This window comes from Diabrotica virgifera, chromosome 1 (genome assembly GCF_917563875.1).
Source record: "Diabrotica virgifera virgifera chromosome 1, PGI_DIABVI_V3a".
Classification (NCBI taxonomy): Eukaryota; Metazoa; Arthropoda; class Insecta; order Coleoptera; family Chrysomelidae; genus Diabrotica; species Diabrotica virgifera.
In genome coordinates, this window is record NC_065443.1 from 259,768,862 (window position 1) to 259,790,836 (window position 21,975).

At 32.5% G+C, this 21,975-nt stretch overlaps 1 protein-coding gene across 1 annotated transcript; it reads left to right on the plus strand.

Annotated features, from left to right (window-relative positions):
- The first annotated feature begins 1,065 nt into the window (after positions 1-1,065).
- On the plus strand, positions 1,066-19,065 carry LOC114333131 (uncharacterized). The gene is made up of 2 exons (XM_028282960.2): positions 1,066-1,202; positions 16,827-19,065. The coding sequence occupies exons 1-2, from the start codon at positions 1,173-1,175 to the stop codon at positions 17,112-17,114; spliced, it is 318 nt and encodes a 105-aa protein (XP_028138761.1). The 5' UTR covers positions 1,066-1,172; the 3' UTR covers positions 17,115-19,065.
- Positions 19,066-21,975: the final 2,910 nt, after the last annotated feature.

Here is a 21,975-nt window from a genome sequence, read left to right on the forward strand (position 1 = left end):
AGTCAAAGCGTGTATTGTGTATTGTCAATATTTTCTTTTCTGGTACACATCAAAAATCTTAACCGGTAAAAATTACCGGATGTCTGTGTTAAGGGAGTATTTTTATATGAGTACTATATTTGTAAATCTGAAATGTTTACATTCTTTTTTTGTGTTTTTGGGGAGAAAGTAAACAAATGGACTGTGGAAGACATCCTGGACCTTCAATGAAGGTTAAATTTGAAGATAAAAATTTTGAGGCCACTTTGCAAAAATGGAATTGCCATTTAATTTTATTACAATTTTACCCCTTGCAGATTTTTTTTCATGGATGTAAAAATTTTCGTGGATGCTATTTTATATTTCCTTTGTGATTCTATGTTACGTTTATTTGTTAAAAAAAAGTTTAAATTTTTGTCCATAGCATTTATGGCCGTTTGTTTCAATAGACCAAAAATGTTACCAAAATTCTGGTTTAATATATTATTCTTCAAAAATCTTGTATTATATTATTAAAATCACTCATTTTACCATTTTTCACATATCTAGAGACTCCATAAAAACACATAATGCAAAACGTTTTTGTTTTTTATTATTAACTTTATATTTTGACTCTATTTTATAATGACCGGTAAAAAATACCGGGAGTCTGTAGTTACGTGATAATATTGGGATGTCTGTAGTTAAGGGTTAATTGAGAAATCTTATGTTTCGTTGAAATTTTGAAGACGTACTGTTGCTGTCTGGTTCCGTACAGATTAGCGATAATGCTTATACCTATACTTGGCATCCAATCCTAACTCTTTTAGGTATTTAATCATTAGTTCGCGTTTTACATTATCGAATGCTTTCTCATAATCTATGAAACAAATAAAAACCTCCTTTCATTGATCTAAACAGTTCTATAGATCTACACGGTATAAAGTCTATGGGTGTTGGTTTTCGTTTATAATTAAAAACAGTGGGGTTTTCGACAAAATTTTGATCTTCCCAATTTATTAAAATTTTAATTAATATAAATTGTGGTGAATCTCAGATAATAAGATATTGTTTTTAGTATTAGTAGGTAGAAGTTAATTTTATAGTTATCAATATAGTTTTTAATCATAACCACGCACAACTTTTCAGTATAAAGTAACCAAAAATAGAGATTTTCATACAGTTGTAGAAAATTGTTCTACATTAGTGTAAAGATGAAGTTGATAATTTCTGTTTTACTATTGGTACGTACCAACTTTACACTTCGTTATTTAGTTGGTAGAAATCATAGTCATCACTAGTTTATGTCTTATGTTTAACATTATTAAAACTATGTTTAATCTTAAGAAGATCCTGCTTTCAGTTTCCATTACTTAAACAAATGATGTAGCGAAAGCCTTTAATATATAAAATATTGTGTAGTTGGGGATGTTTAGTCCTGAAAAGATTGGTCATAAATTATACCACGGATTCTGGGGTCAAAAGTAGGTTGATTAAACCTCACTTACCTATATAGGTACAATAGTTTCTCTAAAAATGATAGTTTTTGACATATAAGCGATTAAAAATTGTAAAATTGCGCAATTGGCCATTTTTAACCCTCAAAAACTATGTGAAAAACTGAAAATTTTAATGTTGCCAAGGTAGGTAGATATTCTCTAAACATCGATTGATGAAATTCCTAAAATTTTTTTGCAATACAATATTCAAAACTCCTTTGTTTTTTAATTGCTACTCAAGCGTGCGCGACACTATTTTCCACCGACAGTATGGTGCAAATGAAAGGAATAAATTCGTTATTTCGTAAACCGGCGACTTTGAAGAAAAATCCCGAAATAGGTCGATTTTTATTTTTAAGTTATGATATTGTGGCATATATAGTATACTAGTGACGTCATCCGTCTGGGCGTGATGACGTAATCGATGATTTTTTTAAATGAAAATAGGGGTCGTGTGGTATCTCATTTGAAAGGTTCTTCAATTTTCTATTCAGTAATGTAAACATTTACATAATTATTTATACAGAGTGTCCTTCTACTTATTTTTTTATCAAATAATTTATTTTAATAAAATTTTTTTGGACACCCTGTATAAATAATTATGTAAATGTTTATATTACTGAATAGAGAATTGAAGAACCTTTCAAATGAGCTAGCAGACGACCCCTATTCTCATTTAAAAGAATCATCGATTACGTCATCACGCCCAGACGGATGACGTCACTAGTATACCATATATGCCACAATATCATAACTTAAAAATAAAAATCGACCTATTTCGGGATTTTTCTTCAAAGTCGCCGGTTTACGAAATAACGAATTTATTCCTTTCATTTGCACCATACTGTCGGTGGAAAATAGTGTCGCGCACGCTTGATTAGCAATTAAAAAACAAAGGAGTTTTGAATACTGTATTGCAAAAATCTCTTCGGAATTTCATCAATCGATGTTTAAAGAATATCTACCTACCTTGGCAACATTAAAATTTTCAGTTTTTCACATAGTTTTTGAGGGTTAAAAATGGCCAATTGCGCAATTTTACAATTTTTAATCGCTTATATCGCACCTTTAATAAAAAAAAGAAATAACTCAATAAACACAGTTTGTGGGAATTTGCAGTCAAAGTTTTTAAGTTTTGCACAGTACAGGTTAAAAATTAATTTCACAAAAATCATACGGGTTAGAGGAATTCTAAAGGTTGGTTTGGAGAGTTTAATTAGTAAGCTCTTAGATTTAAGTAAATTCTAATCCTCTCGTCTATTGTTAAGGGTGCAAATGTGTTGTTCTTTTGATAGTTTATAGTTATTTCACTTTATGATTAAACATATATTCTGCGCCGATGAAATAATTCTACATGATGCTCTTTTATTGCTAAATGAACTGTCATATAAAATAAACAATTAGGTTTGTTGCAGTTTTGATGTAAAAACTTTGAGTTGACACTGAATTAATCCTAGTTGTTTCTATATTTTCTTAAACACAAAATAAATTTTCGGTTTCTTTATAATAAAATACTGATTATTTGTTTATTTATCTTTATTAACAAAATGGCCTGATTACAAAATTAAACTAAAACATAAGTAACACTATAATAATACAATGAAAAGATATTAATACATTTTAAAAATAAACCGAAAATATAACATAGATTGTTTCAAGAAACTTGTGTGGCTACTCTCAAATATGGCACAACGTTTATCTTAGAATTATGAATTAAATAAAAAATATAAAAAAAAATTTTAGGAAACGCTTTTCTTTAGTTACGAGTGACTAAAATTAAAAATGTAAAAAAAAACAACTAAAAAGCAAAAAATAAAAAAAATTGAAAAAATCTAACACATTCGTCAAAGAAAAGCATGGAGCGTCTTCATCGAATAAACGGTTTTCGCCCCACGCTTTTCTTTAAGGAATGTGTTAAATTTTTTCAATTTTTTTTTATTATTTGCTTTTTAGTTGTTTTTTTTACATTTTTAATTTTAGTCACTCGTAACTAAAGAAAAGCGTTTCCTAAAAATTTTTTTTTCATATTTTTTATTTTTTACTTTTTAGTTTTACACTTTTCGAACATTAAAATATATCGTCACATTTATTAAATTATGTATAAAACATATGATATATAGTATTTTTACTACAAAAACGTTATTACGTAGGTCAAAATTTTTGACGTAAGAGAACTGTCAAAACATTAGAATGTGACTTTTCATTATTGCTATGTTGGATATTGAACTTAAATAATTGGTTTAGAAAATTTATATTATTGATAACAATAAATGTTTTTGGTTATTTAATTAATATAATTATAAAATTCTCAATGCAATCGCGATTACGTTTTTCTTATTAACATACCATGTGGACGCTTATACAAGATCGGGCAGTTCTGTGTTGGTGTCGGATTTTAGCTGTGCTAGAGAAATTCAATTCTAGAGTTGATGTTATGGAATATCATTATGTATTTTCGTTAACATTAACAAATATTTTGGGATATGAATGATATATTTCCGCAATTGATGAAATCCGATTGACATCATTAATTAGAATAAAGAACTAGAGATATTATTTGTACAGTAAACAAAAACAAATAAAAATATCTCTGACAAGTAATGACATTAACGTGGCCATGATGAAAAGTCACATTCTAATGTTTTGACAGTTCTCTTACGTCAAAAATTTTGACCTACGTAATAACGTTTTTGTAGTAAAAATACTATACTAACATAAAAAGTAGTCGGAATCAGCAAAAATTTGAAACTTTATTGTTTATTTATTAAGCATAACATAAACAATTAACGTAAAAAGTGAAATTATGTATAGTTCATATCATTAGCTGCAATCCGTAAAAGTTTCAAGCTTTTACATTGTAAAAAACAAGAGAATTTGAGCATTTTCAATTAAAATTGTTTTTTTTTATTTAAACAATTAATAAACATAAAAAATCTTTTTTTATTGACTATTCGTGTATTGTTCCCGCGAATGCATATGTCTGCAAATTTTCATTCATTTGCATTGGAGAAAAGGGAGTCAAATTAACGTCAGAAGATTTGACGCAAACTATTGAACTAAATAAAAGCGTTTAAAAAACGATTAAATTATTGAATTATAAAATTGGGAGTAAAAAGAAGGAATCAATCCTTTAGATAGCAATGCTTGCAAATCTCTCCGTTTGTTTGTACTCAATTTTTTTTTCTGTATAGGCGGGTTTGAGTGCTATTTCCGTTATTGATCCTATTTTTTTTTTCGTTTGTTCCTTACATTTACCTGTTTATAAGTCTCATCCTTGTATGATGTCTTATAAAAAATATGTAGGATTATCTTTGTTCACCTGTATTGCTTTGATTTCGTTTCACTTAACATTTTCTCCCTCAGTATTAATCGTAAAGTTATACCCCAATTCTTCTTGCAAACCTTTTAAATCATAAAATGATTGGTAATTCATCTCGTGCACAATTAAAGGTGGGTTCGATTTTCTAGCATTCCTTGTTAAAGTTACATATTGGTCTGGAGTGTAAATATATCCAGATTTCAAGCTCTTTTTAACTCCTTTCTCAATAAGACTGTGCACACTATCGGCTTCGTTATGACTGTGGCCCCTTATTAAAAATGTATGTGTAATTCTCTTAATTTTTAACGTGTGCAAGTAGATGAATAAGGCGGATTCCCGACCACCGGGAAAAAAAAAGTGGTCCAGAATCGGCATGCCGGTTCCCGACCACTCGTGGTCCAGAATCGGCATACCGATTCCCGACCACCGTGGGAAAAAAGTGGTCCAGAATCGACATAACGATTCTCGACCATCGTGATACCTATCCATCAGGCTTGGCATCGATGGCTCGTTGAATGTACAAGAAGTAAAAGAAGCGACCAACAATGACCAGAGGGTCGTAAGAAGATTGTTGATTTTGAAAAGGCAAGAGGTAATGTATGCAGCAACATGTGAAGTACATGACAATGGCCATTCTGAAAGTTTATAAAAATGTGAAATGCTATACAATCATCATCATGACAATGGCCCATTCTGAACATGTATAAAAATGTGAAATGCTATACGATCATCATATAGGGCTGAAAATATAATATTTGTACAAAATTACGAAAAATCAAATATTTTGAATTATTTACAAAAATATTTTAAATAACAAGTTGATGTTTATCAACATTCCGGATGTGGATGGTTGATAAGGAAAGAGTGCAGACGATATTTTTGCAACAACAGGAAACCGCTAAAGATATGACAAACCACAATGCTAGAAGTCCGGATGTAGTCAGATGATAACATGTAACCACAGATATTAGTATTATAAACTGTTATCAGTTTCCGGTAACCACAATAACATATTTTTACAGGAAATATGTTATCGTGGTTAACGGAAAAAATATGTTATTGTACGGAAAATAAGTTGAGACAAAAACAACCACACATAGACATTGCCAAAACGGCATTACAGCATATCTTCTTTGCTAATGATCCGATTTTGACGTATGGGGTGTCAAATGAAAGCGGTGGCGACACAGAAGCAAACTGTCAATTCTTCTTCGGTCAAGGTTCAACATTAACTGTCAATTCATCTTCTTCCATATTTTTTCCGTTAACCACGATAACACATTTCCTGTAAAAATATGTTACTGTGGTTACCGGAAACTGATAACAGTTTATAATACTAATATCTGTGGTTATATGTTATCATCTGACTACATCCGGACTTCTAGCATGTGGTTTGTCATATCTTTAGCGGTTTCCTGTTGTTGCAAAAATATCGTCTGCACTCTTTCCTTATCAGCCATCCACATCCGGAATGTTGATAAACAACAACTTGTTATTTAAAATATTTTTGTAAATAATTCAAAATATTTGATTTTTCGTAATTTTGTACAAATATTATATTTTCAGCCCTATATATGATGATCGTATAGCATTTCACATTTTTATATACGTTCAGAATGGGCCATTGTCATGATGATGATTGTATAGCATTTCACATTTTTATAAACTTTCAGAATGGCCATTGTCATGTACTTCACATGTTGGTGCAAACATTGCCTCTTGCCTTTTCAAAATCAACAATCTTCTTACGACCCTCTGGTCATTGTTGGTCGCTTCTTTTACTTCTTGTACATGCAACGAGCCATCGATGCCAAGGACCCTGATGGATAGGTATCACGATGGTCGAGAATCGGTATGTCGATTCTGGACCACTTTTTCCGCACGGTGGTCGGGAATCGGTATGCCGATTCTGGACCACGAGTGGTCGGGAACCGGCATGCCGATTCTGGACCACTTTTTTCTCATGGTGGTCGGGAATCCGCCTTATTCATCTACTTGTGCACAGCTAATAAATACAGCGACGTTATATACTTATTCTTGTTTTGGTCCACAGCAATTGTCTGAATAGAATATGACTTCTTTTTCACCATCGCCCTCTTCACTTATATTTTTTAAATAGGCCCATATGCAGGAACCGATTTCTATGGAGCCTCGTTTTGCATCACATTTAGATCAAAAATAACAGTGTACATTTTTATATGCCTGCTTAGATTCTTTCTGACAGTTCGGACACCGTTAAATTGTAACAGTTCATTGATCTTTTTTTTTTGGTTGGAAGAAACCGATATTAAATTCAATAGTAAATATTTTATAATAGGTAATATATGTACCAATTCCTTTAATGTTCCGCTCTTGTTCTAATTTAAAATCATTGTATAAATCTTTAATGGTTTTGCTGCCTTCTATGTACTCTCTTGAAGTAGAAACGCGTGGGCAGTGAGATTCAACCCTTCGTATAGAATTAATATGCCCCTTGATGTCGGTTATCAGTTCGGGATCATTATTTCTGTGCTTGACATGTTTTCCTCTTAAATCATCCAGTGCAAAACCATTTGCATCAATCCTAGTCTGTATTGTAAAAATCATGCGCTCAGAAATATCTAAAGTTGATTTAAAAAATGTTTTGCACACTCTAATTTTGACATCATTTATAACAAAATGGAAAGCCTGGTTGCAGCGCCTAGGATTCTCAGCGTTTGTGTACCTGTACTTAGGTTGAATATCATCCATACAAGAATTTATGTATGCTCTTTGCTTTAGCAAACTGCCCAATTCCCAGATTTTGCAAAAAATACCATATCTGTTTGCTGTATTGATATTATCGGAGCACTTAAGTCTGCACTTTTCGGTACATGGCTCTTTCAGACAACGAGCGGGGATAGTTTTTTTTGCATTTTTTGACATAGATACGTAAGTTTACTATTATTACGTAAGATACTATTACTGTTTGATAGAAACAAGTAAAAGCCTTAGTTTATAATAAAAAAATGTGTGTTTATACATATATTAAAGTAATACAAATTGAAACTTACTTCTTCCGTAGTTTCACATTTATTATTAACGGGTTTTTTATTGATGGAATTATTATCCAATGACGAATTTTTCGCTACTAATCCAAGTATTTTTGTGCTCTAGACTAGAAGACGCCACTCTAAAACAAGAGTATAAATATTATACCGGTTACTCAGACAAGAAGCTGATAATCAACAAGAACCTAATTAAATTGGATTATCAAAAAATAAGTACATAAGTATCAATGCAAACATCAAACCATTGCATATTAAAAGTATTACTATTACAATAATTATTGTTGATTTTATAATAAAGTGAAACAAGTCAAAAACGTGAAGGTTTCTAACTACCTATCTAATAAAATAATAGTAGTATATTGAAATAATACTTATTGTACTTTAGTAATTTTTTAAATTTTTGATAAGAAACTGCATAAAGTTGAAATAATACGGCACATAATAAGAAATAATTTCTACTAAAATGAACTAACTCATAAATGAACTAACAAATCTTCAACTAGTTTTCTAATAAAGTGAAATAAGTCTGAAAGAATACACTTTTCTAAAAAGCGATAGCAAATAATATACTTACTCGTTAGTAAAACACAGAATTGTTTCGTATTGTATCACTTTCTTTGAAAATACCGGATATCTTACCTCCAAACACAGCTGGAGTATAACTGAATTCCACCACTTTACGAGTACCGGTTTGTGCAAAGGCGTTAGTAAAAAAAAAGCGGGAAAATCATTTATCTCTCGCATTTTCATCATTTTAACCTGGCTGTTAAACGGTACAGGTTCTTCTCGTCTAGTTATTTCACTTTATGATTAAATCTCGAAAACCATGAATTTTGAGTTATTTCGCTTTTTTATTAAAGGTGCGATATGTCAAAAACTATTATTTTTAGAGAAAAGTCACTAAAGACCTTTTCTGTTTGGAATGATCCAAAAAACCTAAAAAAACTTTTTTCCATGTAAAAAAAATAATTTTAGGAAAAAAACAAAAAAAAAACGTTTAAAAAATTTTTTACCACCTTTTGGTCCTGGCAACATGCAAATTTGTTAAAAGGAGTCCTTTTTGAGTAAGATTATGCAAAAAATCCGAATTAGAATATTTTTCCTAGCGGATGCGCAGTGGCTTTCTGGACTAATTGATTTTCTACCACACTTTTATTACTATCACAAAAATTGTCAATTGTAAGATAAACAAGACATATTTATCCGTTATCCTCGGTCAGCAGACTTGTTTTCTTGAAACGACACTTTGCATACAATATTGGTATTTAAATATCCCGCTCTGTCATTCTTAGCCCGTCCGCACATGGAGCGACGCTCGAAGCACTCGACTCGATTCAAATCGCGTAGATCTCTCCCTGCCACTCAAGTTCCTTCGTTGTGGCATTGGGCTCCGTACACGAGGCGTTTACGATTGCAAAATCTCCTCGTCTTGTACGACTCTCGTTTCTTGCGATCCGTAGTGCACGAGAAAGTTCGAGTGAGATGCACGTTTTTAGTCATAATAGGTAGTTTATTTTATTTGTTTTACTTTATCGTACTACATACGAAGTATGAGTATAATAGATAAAGTTATAGGATCGTGCAAAAAAAAATTTTTCAGATTTCACTTTTTTTTCGACGTTTTGAGTCCCCCTCAGTCTAAAAAGCAAATAAAAAAAACATGTCGGAAGTATGTACGTATGTACGTACGTATGTCGCCACCGCCCAGCAAAAACTACTAGACCGATTTCGATGAAATTCGGTATGAGTAAGTTTAAGAGAATTTTGTCGAGAAACTAAGCTTTTGAAAAATATCTCTCAAAGGGGGGCCGAAATAGGGGGTTATTTGGGGTCCATTTTTGCAAATTTTGATCGAAACGAATGAAATTTAACTTAAAGTTAGCTCATCGATATATAAATAGAAATCATAGAGTTATATATTAGCATAGAGAGAGTGTCATTCAGAGCGAAGTGACGACATTATCTTTTTTATTTGGATTAGTGCTGTTTCACTCTTACGCATAGTAAAGCTGCTACAGTTGTCCTCCTCTTCCGTGCCTATGTTCACACTGAATGTCATCATAGATTTTCGATACCTTAGACAAGGAAAGAGAGAGGACGAGTAATCCTATGACCAAAAGTGAAGCCAAGCCGACACCAGAGATTTTGATCATCGGCGTATCTTTGTGGTATTGTTATGCATTGAGTATTTAAAATAAAAACATGAAATGTATTTAAAATGAAGAATTTGTGTACGGTAAATGTTTTATTAAGTTGCTCATATTACGTACATATGTTTCAATACATACATATGTTTTTATTACGAATTTTGGATGATGATTTACTTTATTTTTATGAAATTTTAACCTTCAACGAACACCCACCACTGGCAACCCATTGTTATTTTTGACGTGACCGCCATGTTTCTGGTGACAAACAAACCAAAAACTGGCTTCACTTTTGGAACGTGTGTTTTAAATGGGTGTTACCCGTCTTCTCTTTTTTCCTTGTCAAGTTCGATACAATGTGTTAGAAAGAGATGCAGCAAACCAGTCCATGGGATCTTGTCGTCAGGAAGCGCGGAAGGTAGGCTCCCTCTATGTTAATATATACCTCTATGATAGAAATACGGAATTTGACATTTCCAAATCCAAAATGGCGGCCAGCATGGCTGACCGCCCACCCGACACATTTCCCTACCAATCTAAAAACTTGTTTAAGATAAATTTAATTTGAAAAAATATTTATATAGCCTAAAGATGGGAATACAACAGGAATAATATCGTTTCTCAGAAAAAGTTATGGGTTGCCTATATTTAAGGGGTCAAAATTTGACATAATTTTGAACTAGATTTCCTCAAAATGGCTCCAAGGAATTTGTTTATTTTTTGATATATTTTTGATATCCTATCGGTAAATTGAATAACATTAGTCAGATTTCTTAACTCCTCATAGGAGGGGAGTTATGAATTTTTTATAAAAAAATATTCGAGTGCCCGTAACTTCCTCTGTGATAGAAACTAAAATTTGAAATTTGGCAGACATACATAGTACTTTATTATCTATTATCGCAATAAATTTTATCTACAATATGGCTTCCCGTTGAACCGGAAATGAAAAAAAATCTTAATATTTTAAAAGCGCCCTGTATATTTTTACACATTTTGAAAGAATGCAAAATTACCTTTCCAATGACATAAAACTCGTTGCTGTAACTCAAAAACTCGAAAAGTTACAGAAAATAGAAATTTTGCTAGAATCTTATGTGTGTCCTCTCTCACACGATCATAGCAGAGCATTATTATAGGGCAGTCATGAGAGTATTTTGCTCCGAATTCCATCCTACTACATCGATATACTTGATATTTTCACAGTAAGTAGGGAATAGCTCAAGAAACAAAATCTACCCTATATACTATGGAGCTTTTATCTTGGGGCAATTCCCACCCCTTCAAGGTGGTAGAAAATTTGTTGGTCAAAATAAGCATGGAAGTGGCTAGAGAACCTATTTTTAAGTAAACATTGATCTATACTTTTTTTTGAGAACTCATTACTTTTTGAGTTATGCGTAGTTGAAAATTGGCCATTTTCATTTAAAAATGACACGTTTTCGGACGGTTTTTTGTGAATACCTTAAAAACTATGCATCAAACTAAAAACACTATATAATTTTCTTTTTAGATTATAAATAACAAAGAGATCCGTTCCTTCGTAAATTTTCTATTTACATATAATACAAGAAGAGATATGGTACGTAAAAAGAGTTTGTTTTTTGGTGCATGCTCAAAGTCTCATACTTTTGTAGTGTTTGAAAAGGCCTTTAAAACGAGCACCGTTAAATGTCGCTTACATTCAAACTAAGCGAGATATGGTGCAAAAAGTTATATGACTAATGTACTTTAAAGAAAAATGAGAAGTACATACATTTAACCCCTCATCCACCAGAATTTAAATGCATTGTTTTTCTTTTGCAATACCTCTTAATATAGTGTTATTTCTACTTTCAAAAAGTTGGACGGGTTTAAAATGAAAGATTTTTGAAAAAAAAAGAACAAATTATAGAGCGCATTTTTAAATTTTCTTAAAATTCTTCCTTTTGCTCCATGCAATTCGAAAATAAAATATCCACGCGAAGTGGTGGGAACCGCCCCGATGATAAAAGCGCTATAGTATATAGTATATAGGATACGAATCCTAGCCTTTGAATTAGGAGATTGGGCTACTCCCAAAATTTCATTAAAATCCATGTAGTAAAATGCAAATATTGTAAACTATTAATTTCTCAGAAAACTGAACTAATTTGAAATGCAAGTATGACTAATATTCTATTGATTTATGCAATAATCTATAGTGTGTCCCCGAAATATGGCATCGAAGATTTTCTCAAATGCAGGAATTAATGATGCGTAGAACCATAAAATATTTTCAGGTATACAAGGTGTTTCTAAAATATCAAAATAACGAGTAACTTTGTTATTTTTATAGAATGCCAGTATCTAGTACGATAGCGATAATAGATCGGTACGATAAAGTTCTCGGGCGGCCCTTCCGTCCAGCGTTTTTTGTTGTTTTTTTGCGCTGAATGAAATTTTACTTTTATTTAAAGATCGGTGCATGTTATGTTCATTGATTGTAGTACTACCTACTAACTTTGTGGAAATATATTGTTTTTAATATAAAATGCGGAAAACATTGAACTTTTGTTTCTAGGTGTTTATTATAAAATTCGTTGGGGAAATAGAACCCTCAATTGTATAATGCTCATTGTATACAAATGATACTAAAAATGTAACAATAACAATACCGTACTTTTTACAGATCTAAATAGTCGTTTGGGTTGATAAATAAAAAAGATGTGAGCAAACTGAATCGACTAGTGTGCGGAGAGCAATCGCTTGTGCCGCAGGGCTCGTACTTACTTTCGGACTCATGGGATCGACTCATGTACGGACGGCCTTAATCATTTGACCAATACGAACACAGATATCACGTGGGTAGTTCTAACCAATAAAATCTTGGAATTCCTAGCGGTTATTAACGCTTCGTGGTTTACATCGATGCTTTTGAAAATAAAATGAGTTTGTTTACATGGATGCCCAAGTAGCAATTTTTCGACGCATTGGTTGTCAGTACAAACAAATGCACTGTATATTACGTTGCCCGAGAGCATTTTCAGTTGTTTCGGCCAACGACCCCTAACCCGACTGACATTACGATGTCAGTAATATTTTTAGTTATATGGACAACTAAGTTATTACTATTGTGACAACTACATATCACAGTCAAGTTTTTTCAACAATCGCAACTACTTAAAAACGTTATAATGCTAAACTAATTTACGCCCATGGGTTTTCTGGCCGACTAGGTAGTTGTCTCTCACGACCACAGGGCCTTTATAGTTCTATAGATATGTGACACGTTTACGGCAACTTCAGGAGCAAAAAAAGAATTTACTTTATAACCTTACTTTTTTCTTATTATTTTATATTTTATTTTGCTGGAAATTTTCGATTTATTTAACAACCTGTTTATTTGTTTTTTATTAGCTGGTTTCTCCATTGTCCATTGTTTTATCAGTATATTTGATAAGCTCTAATCTTTGTATCAGCTTTGCTAGACAGGGTTGCCAGGCCAGTTCTTACTCTTTCATGCAGTACTATATCCGTTGCAAGATAATTTGGCTGAAACTCCGACAAAATATGTACTTTTTGTACATATTTTGTCTGAATTTCATCCGAATTTTATCTTGCAGCGGAGAGTAGTTTTGCTTTCAAAAAATCAATAGAAATCAGTAGAATCTTTTTAGGCCCTGTAAATACAGTAAAATCTGTGTTAACGGTTACTTGTCAAAATCGCCCGATTTCATAATCAACTTAAAGTAAACATTAAGTAAAGTTCACTTTAAAGTTGACATTTACCCATATATGAATTGTGATAAAGGTAGAGGTACCAACTTACTTAAAATTTAAAAAACTGATTATGAAACCGAGCGTTACAATCATTTTGAAAATTCTCCAAACCAATTATATGAAGATTTCCTTATTTACCTAGATTTGGTATTTACCAGTTTCATTTCTAGACAAGGCGAAAACGGCGGGTTCGAAGGGAAAAATATTCCCATGAAATTTTTTTTGCATGATCACATTCGTGAGACATCCCAGAATAAGGTTCAAGAAGTCGCCTAAGTGAAAAGTGGGCCAATTTTTTTTAACAATTTTTTTTTTAATCAAATTGCAAGAATCAATATTTTTGGCCCGAGCAATTTTTTCTTTAATTTTTTGGACCATTCTGGACAAAAAAGGTCTCTACTAATTTTTCTCTAAAGTTGATCGTTTTCGACTTATAAGCAATTTAAAATTGAAAAAAAAACGAAAAACGGCGATTTTCAAGGCTTAATAACTCGGTTAAAAGTTATTATTATGAAAGTCAATATATGACTAAATCAAAGTTTGAAGCCCCCCCTACAAGATCCTGAAGAAATTTTTGTCATTATTTTATTACTAAGCTGTTATTTTTAAGTAATAATAATAAGCGCCATTCACGTGTGCGGGGCTGTAAATGCTGAGTGCGATAGAGAAGCTATTCCAGCAGTCACATTTACAGCAGGCAGCGTCAATACGATACAACCACTCATTGTTGTTAATTAAAAATAACAGCTTAGTAGTAAATTAATGAAACAGATTTCTTCGGGATCATGTAACGGCGACTTTAAACTTTGATTTAGTCACTTTCTGACTTTCAAAATAATAATTTTTGACCGACTTATTAAGCCTTAAAAATGGCCATTTTCGCGTGACAGAATGGTCCAAAAAATCTAAAAAAAAATTAGTCCGGGCCAAAATATTTATTTTTGCAATTTGATTAAAAAAAAATTGTTAAAAAAAAATTGGCCCACTTTTCTCGTGGGCGACTTCTTGAACCTTATTCTGGGATGTCTCACGAATGTGATTATGCAAAAATATCTCATGGGAATATTTTCCCAACGAACCCGCCGTTTCCGCCTCGTCTATTCTCTGTCCATCTATTATCATCATCTACGTCCTGAATCTTATTTTCGGTAATGACATTGGGAAATTGTAACAAAATGTCTGAAAATTAATTTAGAAATGGGGTGAATACTATTAAAAAGCAAATTTTATTTTAGTGATAACAAAATATTGACATATACCAAACATCTAATAAAAACATTGCCTACTAGAATTTTTTAAATAATATCAAAAATATACCAAAACAGTAGATATCTACTAAATGTGGCAACGCTGTTAAAGAGAAATGATGCACTTCATTGCACTGGTCACATGACCTCTGTCACCCAATAAGAGAGTGCGTTCTAAAGTGGTTGGGATAGTCGGTAGTCGGTCCAGGCCGTGTTTGGTCGGCGATTGGAGTTCTCGGTTGTCTCATCCGTCTATGGTTGGTAATAAGGTATATTTTAAGTAATATTGGTAATGTTGTTTAATGCACCATTTTGATTTTTTTGGGATGTAAAGAAAATAAAAACACAAAATATAAAAAATGCAGGCATTTTCTAATACCTTGAAAAGCACCATCAATACATTAAATTTATACAAAACATCTTTAACATAAATTCTGGCTTTTATATTAAAATTAGATTTTTTAAATTTACATATTTTTTGTTAAAAAGGTGATAAAAAATGAGCGCGTGTGTTTTTTAAAGGTGGAATATCCATATTTGACGGTAATCTGAGATGCGTTTATAAATTTCACATCAGGTAATTTTGTTTAAGTCCTTATTTATGTAATTATATAAATTTAAATACCTGATATGATGTCAAAATAGTTTACTTTTTATATAGGTAAAAAAACATAACCAGTCCGACTCTTTGAGCAACCATTGCACGCAGGCACTTTTTATAGTCGCTTCAGTTGTCTTATGCAACGCTTAAGGTTGCCTAGGCAACGTCAAGACAACTCAAAAATCGTCCACCAAATTAGTGCAAAATTGGGTCGTTTTCTAGGCAATAACAACGTTGTAACAAAACGTTGCCACGCGGTAGACAACGTTGTCGCGTCGACAAATTGCTACTTGGGTGTCTACTGCGCGGCCTGCAAGATTGATCTGAGTTGATATAGTTGATGAGTCTTTTTATATAATCCCGTTTTTTATTCAGTTTATTTTTGAATTTCTAAAGTAATTAATTTCAGTAAATTTTTGAAATATGAAGGAGGATCTGATTATTTACAGCCAATTGATAGTGGTTTTAGCTCGACTGACAGCGCAGGTGACCTTCTTGCTATGTGCTGTCGACATCGACCGTGACTTAACTAGTGGCATCTACCGCGAACTACACCTCGACCCACTTGTTATGTGCTTACCCTTACATTTTTCCAAAGACGACCTTCTGAATTTAGAACTTCTTGTGTTTCTTCGTCTATGGGTTTGCCCGATTCTAGTCTAATTGCTAGTTATACCACTGTCGCTGTGACTGTAGATGAGCTGGAGAATTAGCGTGGCTGGACAAAGCTTCAGCCATATGTTTCCAATTATTATATCCATTTTCAGTAAATTTAATTTTAAGTGAATTTAATTTAGTTCTGATCTCACTTTTATTATGCGATGAAGAAGAAGGCGGTGTTATCGATTTCCCGTCGAATGGACCTTGCAATTGTTATTGTTTCACTTATTTAATTCCCGTTTTTTACAGTTGCATTTTGCCGCTCTTGTTCATAATATTGATTTTTTGTCACATTAAACACATAATTTATTATTTTTTCAATTTCAAAAATTGGCAGTCCTTTAAAATTTGCCGCCCCTAAATTAGTCGCCATGGGCAGCTTTCCAGTTCGCCCACTCCTGGTTAAATAACCTCAGAACCTCGTTCAACAAAACTTCTGTGAAGGAAAGAACAAGAAGATTTTTACAATATTTTAGATAAATAAAGAAAAAATAAAGATACAAAATTTTTCATAAAGTTCTTTTTTAGTGATTTACATCCGTTGCAATAATAATGATGTACATATTCACCAGACTTTTACATAAACAAGTCTGGATCAACTAAGCATAAATTTGTTTGTTTTTAGGTGCTGTGTACTACCTCCATGAGTTTCAACTACTCTCCAACCTTGTCTCCAGAAGACTTCAAAAAATTACTTGATTCAATACCGTCACAGCGGCTTCCAAGTCATTGGTCTGATGTCTTTGTGTATTCCCCAAGAATTTTGTTGCCTTCCCATCATAGGCTGTATTCCGACCTGCCTCAAAAACATCTTGTGAGGTACACAAGTATTGAAGATAAAGAAATGATTATTGAACTCGAAAAATATTTAAACAGGCTCAAAGCGGACTCTGAAAAATTAAACATTAACTGATTTATTGAAGATGGTGTCTCAAAGTACGAATACATCATAATTATTACATATTGCAGTCACTGAAGGTTTTCACCTCCGATTTCGTTGATCCTTCATAGATTTTTATGAAAATTTGTGAACAATTAGAGGATACCTCAAGAAACAAAGGTGACAAAATGAAAACTTGCGCTTTTACCCTGGGGGTGGATGCCACCCCTTCTCGAGGGTGAAAATTATATTATTAAAAATAATACCATATGTCCATAGAGGGACAAATTATATGCAAAATTTGTTATATATAGTTATTAAAATAAATCAACACTCTTTGAGTTATTAAAGATCAAAGATTTTATTTTTTCGAAGAAAAATGCATGTTTTAAATCGGTTTTTCACGTATAAGTCAAAAACTATAAGCTTTTACAAAAAAGTTATTATTACTGAAATTGAAGATAATAAAAAATTGAATACATTTCTCACATAAAGAACTAAACTAATGTTAGTTCAAAGTGAGTTATTGGCAATTGAATGTGTATTTTTTTTTTCGACGAGTACTCAAATCTAAGTATTCAAGCTTAAATAACGGGAAAACGATGCAATGTATAAAATATTCTTCCTAAACATTTGTCAAAGTACTTCGAAATACCTATCAAATGAGCTTCAGAACAAGGTAATATCGTCAAAATTAAGTAAGTTATAATGAAAATAAAAAAACCGTTTCGAATTTTTTAGGAAAAAGTGAAAAATAGAACATACGCCATTTCCACAAAAATTAAAATTTATAGTAATCCTTACAAGAACTTCTTTATATTAGCATAAATAATGTTTTCGATAATTTTGACAGGTTCAGAATGCATATTTTTGAAAAAAAGAAATAATTTAAAAAAATCATAATTTTTAAAATTATTGTAATTCTCATATTCTTTTGATAATAACTCCAAAAATACTCAATATACGTAAAAAATTATATATAACCAAATTTTAGTTTTTTCTGCGGCAAATATTTTACCTGTTATACAATTTCTATAGGGTAAAAAATAACCGAGATAGAAACGTTTAAATCTTAAATTTTGCTGTGGGAACCATGCAACCGGGGTTATTTAACATTTTATTTTTTAAAAAAGTAAGGTTTAGAAAATTAGGTTCAACGTGATAAAATAGCACTTGGAATTAACTTTCAAACAGTTTTTAGATAAACCTGATACCGTAAACAAAAAACGGAGTTATTAAAAAAACAATAACATTTTTTGGAAAATTTTTGATAAATCTTGAAAAAATTTTTGAACATAAATTTTAAAGCTATCAACATATTTGGGGGCTCATTTGATAGATATTTTTAAGTACTTTGACAAATGTTTAATGAGTTTATGTCATAAATGCATCAATTTCCCATTATTTCAGCTTGAAAACTTAGAGTTTTTTACTCGCCGAAAAAAATATACATTCAATTACCTATAACTCACTTTTAGTCAACATTAAAAGGTTTTTCTAGTAAGAGATTTATTTTATTTTTTATTAGCTTCAATTTTGATAAGAATAACATTTTTGTAAAAACTTACAATTTTTCAGTTATTGATGAAAAATTGGTTAAAAGCATGCATTTTTCTCAAGAAAAATTAAAAATTTTGATCTTTAATAACTCAAAAATTTTTGATTTATTTTAAAAACTTTATATAACAAATTTTGCTTGAAATTTGTCCCTCTATCGAATTATGGGTTTATTTTTAATAAAATAATTTTCACCCCCGAGAAGGGGTGGCATCCACCCCCAGGGTAAAAGCGCAAGTTAGCACCATATCATCTTTGTTTCTTGAGATATCCTCTAACCACTCACCAATTTTCATGCAAATCGATGGAGGTTCAACGAAATCGGAGGTAATACCTCATATTCACCTTCAGTGACTCCACTAACATTTAAATTTGTAAAATATATTTTTTAAATCTGGCCAATAAATACATGACATTTTTAGTTCTTTATGTGACTTTTAGGGTTACTTTTTATAATAAAACCAAAAAGTAAGATCAACAAAAAAAATGGCTCTACAACCCATTGTGTCTTGGCCTGTTCTAGAATCAGCTTTCATCCTTCCTATCCTTCGTCTTGGTTTTTCAATTTCATACTCTTAATACTCCTAAGGCCGATGCCACATTATGCGTTTTAAACGGATGCGGTGAAAACGCATCCGTTTCCAACGCAACCGGACCGACCTGTCACACTATGCGTTTAGTCTGGTGCAGGTAGTAAGCGCGTACCGATGACTCAAAACGCATCCGCTTCCAACGCAACCGGACCGATCTGTCACACTATGCGTTTTCACCGGATGCGTCGGAAACGCATCCGGTCAAAACGCATAATGTGGCATCGGCCTTAGTCGTCTTCGACCTAGGCTGCTCTGTGCCTGCCTTTCTATTTCCCTCACTCGATCCAGTCTTTCCCAGAAGCGTCGGTCGACCGCCTACAAGATGGACTGACGACTTAAGAAAGGTAAATAAAAACTGGATGAGAGCGGCGCAGGATAGATGGGGTTGGAAACGAGGGGAGGAGGCCTATGTTCAGCAGTGGACTTTTGAGGCTGCATGATGATGATCCAGTCTTTTGTTATAAATGTGTTTCGACGGCTCATCTCGATCATTATCTCTAAGTGGGCTAGCCCCCTCAGCCTGTTTATTTTGATAGACCTACCAATACTATGTAGGCTCACTATAAAGGCGGTAAAGCTCAGAATTAACCCTTAAACCCCCCAACCTTTTTTAGGTTCCATGTATGCCCATGGGTTGGTAAAAAATGTCCACCTCGAAAATAGCTAATATATTTATTGAGAGTTGTTGGAAATGAATTAAACTTAAGAATCTTATGCTTAATAAACACAGCATCTTCCAAAATATTAATATAAACAATTTACAAACCTTGCAACAAAATTACAATATACATCAAAATTAACATACCAATAAAAGCCAGTAATTCAGATTTGTCGATTTTCTCCACATTCTTCCTTTCAGCCTCCTCATTGGCGGATAGTTATGTAGATTATGTAATTATACGTCGATAATTATATGGGTTAACTTTCTACTCACGAGAAATTATATAGAAACCTTTAGGAAAAAGTTTTACCAAGGGTGTACTTTTTATGCCCACCCATATTTAACTCAAGATGCTACTTTTATTTTCAAAAATATCGGTAGAACCAAATTAACATTCGATAAAGGGCTGTCTTTTTAACAATAAATAATTTTTTCAAAATTTTTAAACCCGTAATAAATATGTTATAAGGGAATACGCATTAGGTGGACATTTTTGACCCACCCTTGGGCGTTTAAGGGTTAATGCGTCTACGCCCTAATCCGTTTTCCTGCACGCCTTCACATGTCTGAGGATTTTACGTTCATAAAGACTAAAACTTCCTCATCACCTTTTGTCCTCGTCCTCGTTTCTGGCATGTGAGTACTGGCTTGAGAGTTCTGTATATTAATATTTTCATTCCTTTTGTGACTATGTATATACAGTAGGGTGGGTCGACAAAAAACTTTTTTTTTTTTTTAGAAACGTTCTAGTGCGGAAAAGTTGCCTTTGGTAACAAAAAAACATATTAAGCAAGAAAATATTTTTTTTATTTATTTTTCCGTTCGCGCATTGCACGTAAAATTACGGGAAAAAACAAAAAAACTCGATTTTTTCCATATTTTTTTTTGAACCGTTTAACATGATATAAAAAACTCGTTCTAGCTTTTTTTTACTCACAATTGGTCCAAAAATCTTAAAAAATTTAGTTTGCACCAAACTATATAGTTTTCTGTTCGCGCATCGTACTTAAAGTTTGTGATAAATAGCGAAAATATGGGTTTTTGCGATCATTTTTTTGTTGTATTTGAACATCTTATAATCAATGTTTTCCAGTTTGTTTGCCTCTTTATGGTTCAAAACAATGGAAAATAAAGTATACAACTAATTAAATATATTGTTTTAATTTTTTTTTCAACATTCTTATGTGCAACACTTCGCTAGTTTTGTAATACAAAACTACCCAGGACTCACCACGTGGAGGTGGTTGCACTTTGAGCCCCACCCACACCCTACCCAACCAACCTTCCAAATGTAAGGTGTGTCATATCTACATTACTATACAATTATTTACAAAGTAGTTTGTATCTCATTCTCAGTGTTTTTTTACTTGTTTATAACATTTTAAAATCAGATTTTTTTGAAAACTGTGGAATAACTGAGCGAGACTTTAGAGTGGCCGTGATGTATCCGTCTCTGGCTTCTTTTCCGCAAACTTTAGACGAAGCCTCAGTTACTAGTTTCACACACCTTTCAACTGCCTGTGTGTGACAAGGAAACTTTACTACTTCTCTCATTGGTTTTGAATCTAAACTAATAACTGACCTAATGTCTTCTTCTTTAAGATTTCTCAGAATTGGAGGAGGGTACAGCACACATTCACTCCAATGTATTATTTCTGTGTAGTCACCTGCCAGAAAGTTAATCTTCGGAGGGACGAAGTTTCGTATGGTCTTCTTCTTAGGGATGGTCTGCCTGGATTTTAAAATTCTTCTGTAGGCAAGTTCCCGAATGTGGTCTCGCCCGTCAACAAGCATTGCTAAAAGTAAGTTTTCAGTGTGTGCAAAGAATGCGTTTCTTTCTATGACTGGGTCTACTACTTCACGCAACTCTTCGGACAAATATCGCGATGTTTGTATGGCTTGATATACATGTCTAGGCCCATCTGTAAAGTACTTACTTTTCTTTACTGAGAACCACACAGGCATGTAGGACTTTAGTATGAAATGAACGATCTCTTTAAGGTTTTCAGAGGGATCTGATGATCCTATGTACATGTACAGTCTAAGTACTCTATTTGCAGCAGTTAACCATCTGGAAAGGGAT